This window comes from Oryctolagus cuniculus, chromosome 2 (assembly GCF_964237555.1).
Source record: "Oryctolagus cuniculus chromosome 2, mOryCun1.1, whole genome shotgun sequence".
NCBI lineage: Eukaryota > Metazoa > Chordata > Mammalia > Lagomorpha > Leporidae > Oryctolagus > Oryctolagus cuniculus.
In genome coordinates, this window is record NC_091433.1 from 115,222,385 (window position 1) to 115,238,223 (window position 15,839).

General features: G+C 49.5%; 1 protein-coding gene across 2 annotated transcripts in view; it reads left to right on the forward strand.

The window, feature by feature from the left end:
- The first annotated feature begins 568 nt into the window (after positions 1 to 568).
- LOC103347778 (immunoglobulin kappa light chain-like) overlaps positions 569 to 15,839 on the forward strand; it is a 104,672-nt gene continuing 89,401 nt past the window's right edge. For both annotated transcript variants that reach the window (XM_070068812.1, XM_070068813.1), the window contains exons 1-2: positions 569 to 653; positions 777 to 1,067. In XM_070068812.1, coding sequence (XP_069924913.1) covers positions 599 to 653; positions 777 to 1,067 — 346 coding nt within the window. In that variant the 5' untranslated portion in view covers positions 569 to 598. The remainder of the gene's footprint in view (positions 654 to 776; positions 1,068 to 15,839) is intronic.

Consider the following 15,839-nt stretch of genomic DNA (forward strand, 5'->3'; position numbering starts at 1 on the left):
GGAGAGCGTGGACCTCTACCCACACTGGTCCTCTCTCTGCTGAGACCCCAGAGAGACATTCTCTGTAGGAGACCTGTGCAACCTGGGTCTGCTATGGATACCTGATGGCACTGCCCCTGTGTGCAGGTGCTGAGGGATTGGATAGAATTCTATCTGACTGCATCTCAGCAGGCAGGGAGGGTTACCCAAAGTTGAATGATGAGCAAGTGAGGTTGCTAATTCTAGGATGTTACCACACACTCTCCAGAAAAATGGACTTTCTCCTACAGATGCCAACATAACCATGAATACATTACACCATCTTGGCCTCCAGTTCACTTAAAGTGTTGACAAATGTCCCTCAGGGACTTTTGGGTTTGACATTTGCTAGTAGAAACACGTGCACTGCAGGTAAACTTGTGCAGCCCTGGTCTGAGCTGGGGCAGTGGAGACACAGCCCCTGGGCTGAGTTCTGAGCTGCCCTGGGCCCTTCAGCTGGGCACAGCCCTGCCCCGCCCCTGCTCATTTGCATGTCCCCAGAGCACCGCCCACCTCTCTGGGCATTTAGGAGCAGGCTGCTCCCGCCCCATGCAGGAGGCAGTGCCAGGCAGGACCCAGCATGGACACGAGGGCCCCCACTCAGCTGCTGGGGCTCCTGCTGCTCTGGCTCCCAGGTAAGGAAGGCCAGCAGCAGGAACGGTCTTGGGCAGTGTGGCCAGGGCTGCCCGTCTCTGCAGGAGAGTCCTCTTAGAACGTGAGGATGAGTGTGGTCGTGGTGTTTCTGTTTCCCTCCTCAGGTGCCAGGTGTGCATTCGAGATGACCCAGACTCCATCCTCCGTGTCTGAACCTGTGGGAGGCACAGTCACCATCAAGTGCCAGGCCAGTCAGAGCATTTACAGCTACTTATCCTGGTATCAGCAGAAACCAGGGCAGCCTCCCAAGCTCCTGATCTATTATGCATCCAATCTGGCATCTGGGGTCCCATCAAGGTTCAAAGGCAGTGGATCTGGGACAGAGTACACTCTCACCATCAGCGACCTGGAGTGTGCCGATGCTGCCACTTACTACTGTCAAGGCATATTAGTTAGTACCACAGTGTTCCAAGACCTAACAAAATCCCCCCAGGAAAGCAGAAGTGTGAGGCTGGGCTGCCCCCGCTGCTTGTCCTGGGCCCCATCTGCTGAGAGTGATTCTCAGAGCAGCCATGCTTGAAGGTCCTGCAGGGTCGGGTGGAAGGGGCCAGGCTGACTCCTCTGAGGCTCCCTCTTGCAGCTGTAGTACTGACACGACCATGACCCTACTTGCTTTAGAGAAAAGCAATTACTTTTTACAAGTATTTAGGCTGGAGCATCAGTTGGGATTCTCTGCACAAAAGAGAAAACAAGATATTGCAAGTAAAAAAAAAATTATTTGATGGATAGAGTTAGACATTGAGAGAGAGAGAGAGAGAGAGAAAGGTCTTCCTTCCACTGGTTCACCTCCCAAATGGCTTGGAACACTATGGTATCACCATTACTATAACTATAAGTCTGCTGACAGTAGTAAGTGGCAGCATCGTCACACTGCACGCCACTGATGGTGAGAGTGAACTCTGTCCCAGATCCACTGCCGCTGAACCGCGATGGGACCCCAGATGCCAGAGTGGATGCATAATAGATCAGGAGCTTGGGAGGCTGCCCTGGTTTCTGCTGATACCAGGCTAATGCATTGCTAATGCTCTGACTGGCCTGGCACTTGATGGTGACTGTGCCTCCCACAGCTGCAGACACGGAGGATGGAGTCTGGGTCATCACAAGGGCACATCTGGCACCTGAGGAGGGAAACAGAAACACAGAGACCACACTCATCCTCACGTTCTAAGAGGACGCTCCTGCAGAGACAGGCAGCCCTGGCCACACTGCCCGAAGCCGTTCCTGCTGCTGGCCTTCCTTACCTGGGAGCCAGAGCAGCAGGAGCCCCAGCAGCTGAGTGGGGGCCCTCGTGTCCATGCTGGGTCCTGCCTGGCACTGCCTCCTGCATGGGGCGGGAGCAGCCTGCTCCTAAATGCCCAGAGAGGTGGGCAGTGCCCTGGGGACATGCAAATGAGCAGGGGCGGGGCAGGGCTGTGCCCAGCTGAAGGGCCCAGGGCAGCTCAGAACTCAGCCCAGGGGCTGTGTCTCCACTGCCCCAGTTCAGACCAGGGCTGCACAAGTTTACCTGCTGTGCACATGTTTCTACCAGGAGACGCAACATCCTAAAGTCACTGAGGGACAATTGCAAAAACGTTTGGTGAACTGAACGACCTGCTGGTGTAATGTATTCATGGTTATGTTGCGATTCTTCAGGAGAAAGTCCATTTGCTAGGGAATACTTAGTTACACCTTAAAACTGAGGTCATTGTCTTTTCTTGCTTTTCCTCTGATGCCCTCACATTGTCCCCTCATGGCAGACCACTGCACCAGGGAGATGGTCTCTGAGAGATGAGACTTCTGCCCACACTCACCTCTGTACTGACTCAGAGTAAACATCCTCAGAACAAGCGACTGCCAAAGAGAGACCAGGACTCAGAAGGAGAAGGCAGGTGCTTAGATGAGAGATCACACATGTGGGCTCTCCCACCTGCAACCAGAGTTCTGAGTCAAGGATGCAGGAGGAAGCCAGAAGTGCGAGCTTCAAGGAGTCACCAGAGGTCTGAGAAGCACTTCCTCCCTCCCCTGTCCAGAAATGTCCACACTTTCTTAAGAAATCCAGAGAAGGGGGCGGAGCTTTGGCACAGAGTGTTAATGCACTTGCCTGATGCGCTGGCTTCCCATATAGGCACTGTTTCTAGTCCCGCCTGCTCCTCTTCTGATCCAGCACTCCTCTATGGCCGGGGATAGCAGTAGAAGATGGCCCAAGACCTTGGGCATTACACCCATTGGGAGATCCGGAAAAGCTCCTGGCTCCTGGCTTCAGATCAGCACAGCTCTGAGGATTGCAGCCACTTGGAGAGTGAACCAGAGGATGGGAGACCTCTCTCTTTCTCTGCCTCTCACTGTAAATTTGTCTTTAGAAAGAAAGAAAGAAAGAAAGAGAGAGAGAGAGAGAGAGAGAGAGAGAGAGAGAGAGAAAGAAAGAAAGAAAGAAAGAAAGAAAGAAAGAAAGAAAGAAAGAAAGGAAGAAAGAAAGAAAGAAATCCGGAGAGGAGGGAAGGCTGGCATCATGGCACAGTGGGTAAGGCTGCCACTTGCAATGCCAGCAGCCTACATCAGAGACTGGTTTGAATCCTACTGCTCCACTTCTGATCCCATTTCCTGCTAATGCACACCCTGGGAGGCAGCAGGAAATGCCCTAAGTTCGTGGATTCCTGCCCCACAGGGGAGACCAGGGGTAGTTCTGGCTCTGGGGTCTGCTTGGCCAAGTCCTCACTGTTACAGCCATTTGTGGAGAGACCACTTACAGACACCCCCGCATCATTGCCTCTCTCCAATGCTCAGACTTGCAAGTGAATAAATAAATATTTTGAAAAATGTAAAATGTTAACTTTTACGGAAATTATCTAAATTATATTTATTAGAAATAAGTATTCACCACAGTACAAAACAACCTGCTAAAACTGGGCTCTTTTTTTAAGATTTATTTCATTTATTTGAAAGAGTTACAGAGAAAGGTAGAGACAGAGAGAGGTCTTCCATCTGCTGGTTCACTCCCTAAATGGCGGCAAAAGCCGGTGCTGCGTGGATCCGAAACCAGAAGCCGGGAGATTTTCTGGGTCTCACACTTGGTGCAGGGGCCCAGAGACTTGGGCCATCTTCTATTGCTATCCTAGGCCATAGCAGAACTGCATCAAAAGAGGAGCAGCTGAGACTTGAACCGGCACCCTATGGGATGCCAGAGCTTCAGGCCATGGCTTTAACCTGCTGTGCCACAGTGCCGTGGGCTCCATTATTTTCACATCCAGTGTCTGGGCACTGATTCTTCCACTGACCTCTGTGTTGGCTGGTTTCATGCTTCACCAATTTGAGAAATTTAAGAAGCTTTTCCCTCAATCGAAGAACTATTTGGCCATCTGACCATTACTGAGACTACAATTAGTGTATCTTTTCAGGAAACACAGTGTGGAACTGCCCAGTTCATTCCCTCTGCCCCTACCTCTGCTTCTGCCTGAGACAGGAGGATGCACTAGGTGCACCAGGACACCCACTGTCCATGTGCCCCCAGCAATGGCAGTGTCCAGGGAGGATCTCACTTGAAGCATAGTGGAAGAAGGTATAAAACATATGTTTGCTTGTTTGCCCTGATCACTGAAAAAAGATCTATGGGTTAAAGAGCTCTGTTGGATTTATTGTCCTTTTTTCTAAATCTAGAAAAGATTGTGATACTGTCAGTTTTGTAACATGGTGTACAAACAATGAAGCCACTATTGTTTCATTTCCATGAGAATTGTCTAGCTGATTTTGCATTGAACGAAAAACTGCCCTATCAGGGATTGAAAGCTGATGCCATTCCATCATGGAACCACCAGGGGCGCCAGTGCACCTCAGGTCTGCTAGTGACAGAGGGCTTGGGAGGACTGAGGCTCTCAGCCTTGTCTAGACTCTGCAGGAACAGTGGTTTTTCTGCTCACTCCTCGTTGAATTCTTTGTTTAGTGGAAGGCTGAGCTAGTGTTTTTAAAGTACATCGAAAGTATGTCGCAAAACTTAATTCAAAAAATTTAAAAAAAAAGAGCAGTAGGGTGGGAGTGAGGAAGGAAGGAGAGCATGGTGCAAAGTATCATGAATTCTCAAAATGTGTATATGACAGGCAGCACTGTGGTGTAGTGGATAAAGCCACCCCTGCACTGCCAGCATCCCATATGTGCACCCGTTGGGGTCCTGGCTTCTCCACTTCCAATCCAGCTCCATACTAACAGCCTGGGAAATCAGCTGAAGATGTCCCAAGTCCTTGGGGCCCTGCACCCTTGTGGGAGACCAGGAAGAAGCTCCTGGATCCAGGCTTTGGATGGGGCAGATCCCCCAGTCGCAACCATCGGGGAGTGAACCAGCAGATGGAAGACCTCTCTCATGCTCTCTCTAACTCTGCCTCTCTGTGACTCTTAACTTTCAAATAAATAAATGAATCTTTTTAAATAAAATGGACAAATAATGGATACTTTGCCTCTGTTAAAGTAAGTAAACTCATGTAACTTGATTAATAAATCCATTAATAAAGCCAGGACCCCAACGGGTGCACATATGGGATGCTGGCAGTGCAGGGGTGGCTTTATCCACTACACCACAGTGCTGCCTGTCATATACACATTTTGAGAATTCATGATACTTTGCACCATGCTCTCCTTCCTTCCTCACTCCCACCCTACTGCTCTTTTTTTTTAAATTTTTTGAATTAAGTTTTGCGACATACTTTCGATGTACTTTAAAAACACTAGCTCAGCCTTCCACTAAACAAAGAATTAATAAACAAAGAATAAATCCATGTAAGAGCTAACAGTTCTATATGCATTTCCATGTCTCACTGGGGCTTACTCTAGACTTAGAGGTAAGTGCAGGAAGCGTTAGGAATACCCGCAGGCTGCTTCTCTGCAGCTGTCACCTAGAGAAGAGCTCAAGTGTGGTGACCCCAGTCAGAGTCTGGAGCTGCCTCCACATTCAACATCTCAGGAGTCTTCAAGGACTTATAATTTTTTTTTTCTGCCTGTGACTTGTTTTTAAAGATGGGTTTAGCTGTCAAATAAAAAAAGAGGTCATATGCAATACACAAATACAAAGAAACAGCCTACATTATGCAAATCTAACAGAGTCTATGTGGTGAGAACTCCATACAGTATGATTGAAGGAGGTTTTCTCTGCATTTCTGTGCCTAAAATGTGCTTGGAAAAGGCCTCTGGTCAACATGTGTGCTCTTAGACTAAATGAAATAATTGAGCTAAAAAAATGGTCTGTGGTGAATTCAAATAAGACTTCACAACTGGGTAACTTAAATGGGAAGACAAAGTTACAGCAAGCATATTTTCTCCTTTTCCATCCTTATGTAACGCTGGTTTTTTTGGTGTTTATACCTTTTAAAAGGGGGATAAATGGAATCGCATGCTCAGAGCTTCCAGAACACCACAGCCCTGCTGCCTCCAGGGTTACCTCCAGGGAGACCTGAGCTCCTGACCACACAACATACCTGGAGATGTCTGAGCCGAAGAGAATGGAATAATTCATTACAGCAACAATTCACCAAGCAAACACCAAGGAAGATAACGCCTTTCACCTCCTCCCTGGTCCTGCTCTGACATCCCAAAGTGTTCACTTTGCTCCCATTGGGTGTCTTGACAAGAGGCAAACAGCAGTTTATTGTGAGGAGAGTTGGCACAGCATTCCTCTTAGATACAACTCTGCTGGGTGAAACACTTGGATGATCTCTCTTCAGTCTCGGTATGTGACGGCAGGGGGCTCCCAAGCAGAACCTGAGTGGAAGAAGAGCTTAGGATCTGTGTATCTGTTTCCATACCGGGGGCAGGGATTAGAACACAGTGACCATGAGGGGCAGCACTGACCTCAGGATGAGAAGGGACAGAGGAGATGAGGAAGGGGAGGAAACACGACTTCTCTTACTTTCCCAGAATCTGAAACGCCACCTGGGGTGTGCAATGCTTGTGAGAGAACTGTGTTTGGTGGCCAAACTGCAGAAGGAGCTGCATGACAGGTGTGGGTCAGCATGGACTGAAGCAGGGGTGCAGTGAACGGTGCATCTCACACCATCCTGGTTGTGCCTCGGGTCCTGCTGTGCAAGCCAGGGCCTCCTCTATAGAGGGAATATTGCAACCTGGAGAGAAACTACAGAAAGACGTCCAGACCTGGGTTGGATCAAGTCCGCATAATTGGGCACTGTTGCACTCTAGAGAAACCACCCAGACTCTGAGATTTGACTATGAGACAAGCAGAATTCCTGTCTATCAATCAGCTCCTGTAGGCAGAGCGTAGAATAGTGGGACGGGGGAGAATCCCCTGTGAGTGCTGCAGGCAGTGAGAGCACCAGCGCCCCCATCTCAGGGCTTCCAGGACAGGGCTGAGGACACGCGGGGCAGCACCTGTGCCTTCTGCCCCAGAGGTGCTTGGCCTCTAGGAGAGATCTGAGAGTCTCTGTGTCCACAATCTCCTTCTCTGAGGGCTGTTCCCCCAGGACATGGAGGGCATGCGAACACTCCACTCACCTTGATTTAAACTATTTTTGCTTGCCATACCTATAATATTTTCTCTTTTTCATATGATACCAAAATGATGCTGCTTTTTTTTTTTTACAGGCAGAGTAGACAGAGACAGAGAGAGAGAGAGAGAGAGAGAGAGAAAGGTCTTCGTTTTGCTGTTGGTTCACCCTCCAATGGCCACCGCAGACGGTGCGCTGCGGCCGACACACCGTGCTGATCCGAAGGCAGGAGCCAGGTACTTCTCCTGGTCTCCCATGGGGTGCAGGGCCCAAGCACTTAGGCCATCCTCCACTGCACTCCCTGGTCACAGCAGAGAGCTGGCCTGGAAGAGGGGCAACCGGGACAGAATCCGGCGCCCCGACCTGGACTAGAACCCAGTGTGCCAGCGTCTCAAGGCAGAGGATTAGCCTAGTGAGCTGCGACGCTGGCCCCAAAATGATGCTATACACTCAAAGACTCCAGTAAAATAACTGCTCTCCTTAAAATATTCATGACCATGACTGTGCTGATGCTGCCAAGAAGGAGGAAATGAGGGAGCCTCAGAGGAGTCAGCCTGGCCCCTTCCACCCGACCCTGCAGGACCTTCAAGCCTGACTGCTCTGAGAATCACTCTCAGCAGATGGGGCCCAGGAGGAGCAGCTGGGGCAGCCCAGTCTCACACTTCTGCTTTCCTGGGGGTTTTTGTTAGGGCTTGGAACAGTGTGGTAAGTAACACTACTATAATAATAGCTTTGACAGTAGTAAGTGGCAGCATCGTCACACTGCACGCCGCTGATGGTGAGAGTGAACTCTGTCCCAGATCCACTGCCGCTGAACCGCGATGGGACCCCAGATGCCAGATCGGATGCATCATAGATCAGGAGCTTGGGAGGCTGCCCTGGTTTCTGCTGATACCAGGCTAAAGAGCTGTAAATGTTCTCACTGGCCTGGCAATTGATGGTGACTGTGCCTCCCACAGGTTCAGACACGGAGGATGGAGTCTGGGTCAGCACTTGGGCAAATGTGGCACCTGAGGAGGGAAACAGAAACACAGAGACCACACTCATCCTCACGTTCTAAGAGGACGCTCCTGCAGAGACAGGCAGCCCTGGCCACACTGCCCGAGGCCGTTCCTGCTGCTGGCCTTCCTTACCTGGGAGCCAGAGCAGCAGGAGCCCCAGCAGCTGAGTGGGGGCCCTCGTGTCCATGCTGGGTCCTGCCTGGCACTGCCTCCTGCATGGGGCGGGAGCAGCCTGGGCCTAAATGCCCAGAGAGGTGGGCGGTGCTCTGGGGACATGCAAATCCGCAGGGGCGGGGCAGGGCCGTGCCAGCTGAAGGGCCCAGGACAGCTCAGAACTCAGCCCAGGGGCTGTGTCTCCACTGTCCCAGCTCAGACCAGGGCTGCACACATTTACCTGCAGAGCACATATTTCTACCAGGAGATGTCACATCCCAAAGTCACTGAGGGACATTTGTAAAACTTTAAGTGAACTCGCAGACAATTTGTTATCATTTTTTATGATTCTGTTGGGATTCTGGAGGAGAAAGTTATTTTTCTAGAAAATAGTTAACACCTTAAGGCTGAGGTCCATGTATTTACCTGCTTGTCCTCTGATGCCCTCACATTGTCCCCTCACGGCAGACCGCTGCACCAGAGAGATTGTCTCTGAGAGACGAGACTTCTGTCCACACTCACCTCTGTACTGACTCAGAGTAAACATCCTCAGAACAAGCTACTGCCAAAGAGAGACCAGGACTCAGAAGGAGAACGCAGGTGCTTAGATGAGAGATCACACACATGTGTGCTCTCCCATCTGCAGCCAGAGTTCTGAGTCAAGGATGCAAGAGGAAAAGAGAAGTCAAGTTTCAAGGAGTCACCACAGGTCTGAGGAACTCAAAGAAAAATAACTTCCCTCTCTCCCCTGTCCTGAAATGTTCATACTTTTCTTAGGAATAGCCTGAGAGGAGTTAAGGCTGGCATTGTGGGACAGTGCATAAGGCTGCCACTTGCAAAGCCAGCATCAGCCTACATCAGAGACTGGTTTGAATCCCCACTGCTCCACTTCTGATCCCATTTCCTGCTAACACACACCCTGGGAGGCCGCAGAAAATGGCCCAAGTTCTTGGATTCCTGCCCGACATGGTAGACCCAGGGGCAGTTCTGGCTCTGGGCTTCTGCATGGCCAGGAACTCACTGTTACAGCCATTTTTGGAGAGCACAGGTTACAGAAGATCTCTCTCTCTTTCTCTCTCTCTCTCCCTATCAATCTCTCTTTGCCTCTCTTCAATGCCTAGGTTTCAGGTAAATAAATTTTTTGAAAAACAGAAAATGGTAACATGAAGAAAATTAACATCATTAGAAATAATATGTTAACCACAGTGCAAGACACCCTCTCAAAACTGGGCTCCATTTGTTGCTATCTCCAGTGTCAGGGCACTGATTCTCGCCACCGACCTGTGTGTTGCCTGGTTTCATGCTACAGGAATGTGAACATTTAAAAACTTTTTCAGCAATCATAGGATGCTTTGGCTCTGTGACCATTACTGAGACCACACCTTAGCTTTTTCCTGGAAACACAAGTGTAGAACTGACTGATTCGTTTCTCTGCCTCAGTCCCTGTCTAGGCTGAGACTGAGGATGCACAAATGCACCTGGACACCCACAGGCCCCTTGTCCTGAGCAATCGTGCTGCCCAGGGGAGGCCTCTACCGTGGAGCCGAGAGGGAGCAGAGGTAGAACGTCATTGGTTTATTATCTGCCCTGCCTGACTTGTCCCAATCATTCTATGCCTAAGGTTGTGCTACTGTTATTTGTGTACAGATGGGTACAAACAAGGAGGCTGCTAGTGGTGCAATTCGATGAGAATTTTCTATTGATTTTGTATTGAGTGAAGAACTGCTCCATCAGGGATGGAAAGCTGACGTGATTTCACCTGGGACCCCCAGGGGAAGCCGGTGCACCTCAGGTCTGGTAGTGACAGAGGGACTGGGAGGAAGAGACGCCCAGCCTTGTCTAGACTCTTGAGGAACAGTGGTTTTTCTGCTACTCCGTGTTGAATTCTTTGTTTAGTGGAGGGTGAAGCTGGTGATTATAAAGTGAAAGTGTGTCAGTGTAAAAATCCAATGAGAAGAAGAAACAGAAGAGGAGTGGGTGGGAGTGAGGAAGGAGGGAGGACATGGTAGGAAGTGGCATTATGCTCTCACAACTGTGGATACAATGGGCCAGCCTTGTGCAGTGGGTAAAGCCGCCCCATTCAGCACCATCATCCCACATGGGCACCAGTGGGAGTCCTGGCTGCTCCACTTCTAATCCAGATCCCTGCTAATGGCTTGAGAAAGCACCAGCAGATGGAACAAGTGTTTCAGCCCTGGCACCCATGTAGGAGACCTGAAAGAAGTTGCATGTCCCATTGCAGCCATTGGAGGAGTGAACCAGCAGATGGAAGAGAACTCTCTCTCTCTGAAACAGTGTGTGTGTGTGTGTGTGTGTGTGTCTAAAGCTTGTGCTTTCAATAAGCAAATAAATCTTTTTAAAAACTGTATATATGAAATTTGTAAATTTGTATCCTTTATAAAATTTTATAATCACCTGTATTTAAAATATTTTCCTTGTAATATCTAATATTTTCTCATTTGCTCTATGAATCTCAAATGATGCTCTATCTTTGAGTACTCAGAGAATAGTTGCTTTCCTTTAGAACAGTAGGGACATGGTCATGTCTGTGCAGCTGCCGCCAAGGAGGAGGAAGGAGGGAGCCTCAGAGGAGTCACCTGGCCCCTTCCACCCGACCCTGCAGGACCTTCAAGCCTGGCTGCTCTGAGAATCACTCTCAGTAGATGGGGCCCAGGAGGAGCAGCTGGGGCAGCCCAGCCTCACACTTCTGCTTTCCTGGGGGGATTGTGTTAGGGCTTGTATCACTGTGGTATCAGTACTACTAATATAATAACCGCCTAGACAGTAGTAAGTGGCAGCATCGTCACACTGCACGCCGCTGATGGTGAGAGTGAACTGTGTCCCAGATCCACTGCCTTTGAACCGCGATGGGACCCCAGATTCCAGATTGGATGCACCATAGATCAGGAGCTTGGGAGGCTGCCCTGGTTTCTGCTGATACCAGGCTAAATTACTACTAATATCCTCACTGGCCTGGCAATTGATGGTGACTGTGCCTCCCACAGCTGCAGACACGGAGGATGGAGTCTGGGTCATCTCGAATGCACATCTGGCACCTGAGGAGGGAAACAGAAACACCACGACCACACTCATCCTCACGTTCTAAGAGGACACTCCTGCAGTGACGGGCAGTCCTGGCCACACTGCCCGAAGCCGTTCCTGCTGCTGGCCTTCCTTACCTGGGAGCCAGAGCAGCAGGAGCCCCAGCAGCTGAGTGGGGGCCCTCGTGTCCATGCTGGGTCCTGCCTGGCACTGCCTCCTGCATGGGGCGGGAGCAGCCTGCTCCTAAATGCCCAGAGAGGTGGGCGGTGCTCTGGGGACATGCAAATGAGCAGGGGCGGGGCAGGGCTGTGCCCAGCTGAAGGGCCCAGGGCAGCTCAGAACTCAGCCCAGGGGCTGTGTCTCCACTGCCCCAGCTCAGACCAGGGCTGCACAAGTTTACCTGCAGAGAGCATGCTTCTACCAGGAGACGCCACCTCCCAAAGTCACTGAGGGACACTTGCTAAAACTTTAAGTGAGCTGCAAGACAATTTGTCGTCATTTATTCATGGTTATGTTGGGATTCTGGAAGAGAAAGTCCCTTTTCTCGAGATAGTTAACATATTTAAGCCTAGGGCCATGTCTGTTACTTGTCATTCAAATAAATAAATAAATAAAAAAGAAATCAGGAGCGGAGGGAAGGCTGGCATTGTGGCACAGTGGATAAGGCTTCCACTTGCAATGCCAACAGCCTACATCAGAGACTGGTTTGAATCCCCACTGCTCACTTCTGATCCCATTTCCTGCTAACACACACCCTGGGAGGCAGCAGAAAATGGCCCAAGTCCTTGGATTCCTGCCCCACAGGGGAGACCCAGGGGCAGTTCTGGTCCTGGGATTTTGCTTGGCCAGGAACTCACTGTTACAGCCATTGTGGAGAGACCAGATTACATAACATTTCTCTCTTTCTCTCTCTCTCTCTCTCTCTCTCTCTCTCTTTCTCCTTTGCCCTCTCAATCATTCTGTGTTGCCTCTCTCCAATACTCAATCTTTCAAGTAAATACATAAATAAATATTTTGAAAAATGGAAAATGTTAGCATTTGAGAATATTATCTTCACAGAAATAAGTATTATCCTCAGTAGAAGTCACCCCTGCTAAAACTGGGCTCCATTTTTTTGTTTCCAGTGTCTGGGCACTGATTGCCTCTGACCTGTGTGTTGGCTGACCTCATGCTACAGGGACAGGAGAATATTTAAAAGCTTTTGTCAGGACAGTTTGGCTACCCGACCATCACCGAGAGTACAATGAGTTTATTTTTCAGGAAACACAGATGTGGAGTTGCCCGATCCATTCCCTCTCCTCTGCCTCTGCCACTGCCCCTGTCTAGGTGGAGAGAGAAGGAGGCACACATGCACCTGCACACCCACAGCCCCATTGTCCTGAGCACTGGCCCTGCTCCATGGGAGGTGCATCACAGAGCACAGTGGGAGCACAGTTGGAACATCATTGGTTTGTTTCTTATCCGCTCAGCCCACTAAAGTGAAAGATCTATGACATAAAGGGCTCTATTCGACTTGTTCCAATTATTCCAGGCTTAAGAATTTGTGATACTCTTCATTGTGTGCCTTTATGTACCAACAATGAAGCTCCTATTGGTGCAATTGGATGAGAATGTTCTATTTGATTTTGGATTAAATGAAGAACTACTCCATCAGAGATTGAAAACTGACACAATTCCACCTGCGACCCACTCAGGGGGTGCCAGTGCACCTCAGGTCTGGTAGTGACAGAGGGCCTGGGAGGATTGAGACTCAGCCTTGTCTAGACTCTTGAGGAACAGTGGTGTTTCTGCTACTCTGTGTTGAATTCTTTATAGAGTGGAGGGCTGAGCTAGTGTTTATAGAGTACATTGAGAATATTTCAGTGTGGGGCCAGCGCTGTGGCATAGCGAGTAGAGCCACTGCCCTCAGTGCTGGCATTCCATATGGGTGCCGGTTCAAGACCCAGCTATTCCACTTCCGATCCACCTGTCTGCTAGGGCCTGGGAAAGCAGTGGAAGATGGCCTGAGAGACCTGTGCCTGGATCAAGCAGAGCTATTTTAGACTAGATTTCACCTTGTAACTCAGGCCTGACCAGGCCCTGAACCCCAAGCCAAAAGCTCCTGAAAGAAGAAAAATAAACTCTCCTTGGAATAACCTCCCCAAGCACAGCCAATTAGGACATAGCAGGGAACTACCTGAAGTTCCAGGTGTCTTCAGGCAGTTAAGGTGATTGATTACATCCAGAAACCCTGCAGTTTGACATGTACACCCTAGTGGCTTGGTCCCTATACTTTATCCAATCATTTTATAAGGTATCAACCCCAAGGCCATCCAACCACCTTTACTAGGTCCATTCCCACCACTGTATGCATTAATCAATTTTAAGAGATGTTCTTTGAATTTACATTCTTGGTGATTTGTATTTTAAAAGAAACAGCTTCTTTCTGATTTGCCTCAGTCTGGGGGAAACGCATACAGAAACTATCTAACAACCAAATACCAAGAGAAGCACCTTCAAAATACTGATTCACTTTGGTAGCAAACGGTTGGCCTTGGACAACTAATGAAGGCAGACAAGACCCCTTAAGGTGAAGTAGGCTATTTCTAATACTCGATAGTTTACGTACAAAGTTAATTTTTTAAAAAAGAGCTAAGCCGTGGTACCCGCTGACAGCAATGCAACACCGAGTTTATGGTGACTTCAAATCCAACAAATGCCCAGGAAGAAAAAGGCTGAGCTTAGTTCATCCCAATTTACTCTCAGTCAATAGTCAGTCCCTTTTTCTCAGTACAATACCCCTTCTCTGTATAAGGCTGCTCCTGGGAGGCTGCCAGTTCAGGGAAGGAGGGAGTTCAGAGAGATAAGACAGTAAAGTTGTGCTTCCCCCTTGATGTGCTAGTAGTTGTGTCTAAAAATACGCTATTCCTTAACTGGTGCCACTTCTGATTTCTTTATTATCTGTAGCCTTTGGAAACTGATCAAACAAAGCTACAAAATCAACAAATGTCTGAAAGCTGTATATACAATACAACTGTCCTTCAATTTCAAATTCTCATTTATTAGACTACCACTCATCCTTAAAGAATATGAAAAAGAAGAAAACAAAGCAGCTTCAGAGACTGCCTTATACCATTCTTCAAAAAGGGAACCTGTTCCTTTCAACTTAACACCCACCCCACACCCATCCCCAATTTCAAAACGCGTCATTCAGTTGTCTTGGTCACGGCCATTTCCAGGATGAGGTTTGATATCTGGCTCCCAGAGCCTCTGCTCCTCAGAAAACCCGTGCTTTCCCTCCTGCAGGGATGTGTCGGCTGATGCTGGCGAATCCTTCCAGTGCTCCTCATCCTCACCTTGGCTCCTGGAGGCCTCTGCTCAGGTTCCCCATCTTCATCTCCATTACAAGCCCTGCTCCTGAGAGGGCGTTTGCAGCCAGAGGTGGAGCAGTCTCTGCAGCTTATTGACCCAGCTGGCGCATGTGGCTGATGCTGTCTTGGACGTCTGCCCACCTGTGGCCAATGCAGACCTGCAGATCTTTGTAGGTTTTGTTGGGAAGGCTCAGCTTCCTCTCAGATGATGGTTTTCAGCACTAATCCTGGTTGTTTCCCCTCCATTACCTGGGGCTCCAGCTCACTGCGGCCCTATGGGCTTCTCTCTCCCGCCTTCCCGTCCACCATTTTCCTTGCTGCGGGCTCCAAATTGGTTGCATTTATATACATTTTTAAAAGCAATTAAGACCTACAGAATGGTACAAGAGAGAATCACCAGTGTGCGGGGCCTCGTTCTCCGATATGGGTTTGTGCAGAGAAAACCCAGAGGGCAGCTGTGGATGACCAGAGGGTTACATGGTTGAGTGGAGAGTACACCTGACCAGGCCAGGCGGGCGGCTCAGCAGAGAGACAGAGGACTGAGGGCACAGTCCTTTTGAGACCGGGGGTTTTTAAGGAGATGGGTCTTTGTCTTCACACATCTCCTCCTGAAACAAAACACTTTATGGATGTAAATAGAAAAACTCCTATCTGAGTTTTCTCCCTGAAGTTGTCAGACAGGGCGAAGTCTAGCTGGCACCTCCCCCGTTAGAGGAAGGGCAGGTAGGGCTTTTGAAGTTCAGATACTGGGCTGCACCTGGAAGATTGTCAGGCAGAAGGGGTGGGAACCCCCACCTGATAGATTATCAGGGAGAAGGGGGCAGGGCAGGATGCGAACACTGGGCTGAAACATTATAGGGATGACTTTGAGATGCACATGCCGGACATAGATGTCTTCTCTTTAGGCCTTTGTCACACACACACAAGCTCATATCTGACTTCCTACCTGACAGAATAACTGCTCTCCTTAAAATAGCAGGGACCTGACTGTGTCTCTGTGGCTGCCAACAAGGAGAGGGAAAGGAGGAAGCCTCAGAGGAGTCACCCTGGCCCCTTCCAACAAAACCTGTAGGGACCTCCAGCCTGGCTGCTCCGAGAATCACTCTCAGCAGATGGGGCCCAGGAGGAGCAGCTGGGGCAGCCCAGCCTCACACTTCTGC